Below are 1563 nucleotides of genomic sequence, written 5' to 3'. Positions count from 1 at the left end.
AGCATTCCCTAACCTTTCACTAGCTGCTTCCTCGCAAGTGTACCCATTTTTCTTTAAATATATTTATTTTCTTTGTTAGTGACCCCAAAATCACTGTCAACAAAAGGATTTGTCAGATTTCTTTTGCTCTCAAAGGTCATACAGTCCTGTGCATATGAGGGATAAGCATTCCAAGATAGAAACTGAAACATGTTAAAATCAGCTTCAAAGTATTCAAAAAATTGATCAGATAAAACACCCAAATGTCATAGCACATCTTTCTCTAAGCTACTTTTCTGTGTGTCTGCCTGGATGATTATGTAAAATATATCATTTTACCTAATATAAAACCCTGAATCTGAGATATTACCTTATATAAAACCCCCAAATAGCAAAGAACAGTAACATAGAAAAGTTAGGGATTGCAAGCTCCAGAGACCAGTCCTACATGTACCTTTCCTTGGAATAGCAGGTGCTGAATTCGGCTACTTCAAATCTTTCTCCAAGGAAGCCCAAGGACACCTTCATTGATTCCTGAAACTCTGGAAAAAATGGGTTGTAAACTTAGAACCCGGTGGGTTCTTATATCTATGTGGTCTTTAGATCAGGAATACCCAAAATCTGTCCTTACCAGCATTCTCATGAGTGGATTCAGGAAATGATTGGTACATTTTATATAAATGAGAGAAGTTAGGGCTATCCCAACCTCTCAGCTCCCAGAGGTCTAGAATTAGCTTCCTTAGCCAAGATGTCATTTAAATCAACATATCCAATTTTCTCTTTTGTGCCCAGGACATCTGTGATCAAAAGTTTGGGAAAGAGCCAGCTAGAATAGCAAGTCGCATCTGTGTAATTCTGTGTGGGAAATGATTTACAGCCTGAGACCTAAAGCCCAGAATAGTCCAGTCCAGGGGAAATGGGTGAGGAATCTGGTTCCAGCTCATAAAACAACATTAATAATACCTCTTATAAAAACAGTGTTATTGGTAAGACTGAGCAATGCATGAACAGTATCTAACTCAGAGCAATACAGGTCTGTTTCTATTATCAATGTTTTAAGGATAGATAAGCACAGGCTAAAAAGAGTTCTTCAATACTGTAGTCACAATGTTTCTTAATACTAGGAGCTTTGACAATTTCTTGTTAACAGTAAGACTTTTCCTAGGGAAACACAGCACCTGCATCTACCCACCCTAGTTAGGAAGTGAGTGCATACCATGTGTGTTCTTTTTGTTGGGTTACCTCACTCAGGATGATATCCTTCAGATCCATCCATTTGACTAAGAATTTCACGAATTCATTGTTTTTAATTACTGAGTAGTACTCCATTGTGTAAATGTACCACATTTTCTGTATCATTCCTTTGTTGAGGAACATCTGGGTTCTTTCCAGCTTCTGGCTATTATAAATAAGGCTGCTATGAACATAGAGGAGCATGTGTCCTTATGACAAGAAGGAACATCTTCCGGGTATACGCCCAGGAGAGGTATTGCTGGATCATTTGGTAGTACTATGTCCAATTTTCTGAGGAACTGCCAGACTGACTTCCAGAATGGTTGTACAAGCTTGCAATCCCACCAACAA

General features: G+C 38.5%; 1 protein-coding gene across 1 annotated transcript in view; it reads right to left on the bottom strand.

Moving 5' to 3' along the window:
* Nucleotides 1–423: 423 nt before the first annotated feature.
* Nucleotides 424–1563, bottom strand: part of LOC110306628 (olfactory receptor 4C5-like) — an 8041-nt gene continuing 6901 nt past the window's right edge. Inside the window, exon 2 of the mRNA XM_021178663.1 lies at nt 424–521. Coding sequence (XP_021034322.1) covers nt 424–521 — 98 coding nt within the window. The remainder of the gene's footprint in view (nt 522–1563) is intronic.

Source organism: Mus caroli, chromosome 2 (genome assembly GCF_900094665.2).
Source record: "Mus caroli chromosome 2, CAROLI_EIJ_v1.1, whole genome shotgun sequence".
NCBI classification, from domain to species: Eukaryota; Metazoa; Chordata; class Mammalia; order Rodentia; family Muridae; genus Mus; species Mus caroli.
This window is presented reverse-complemented; position numbering and strand designations above follow the sequence as displayed.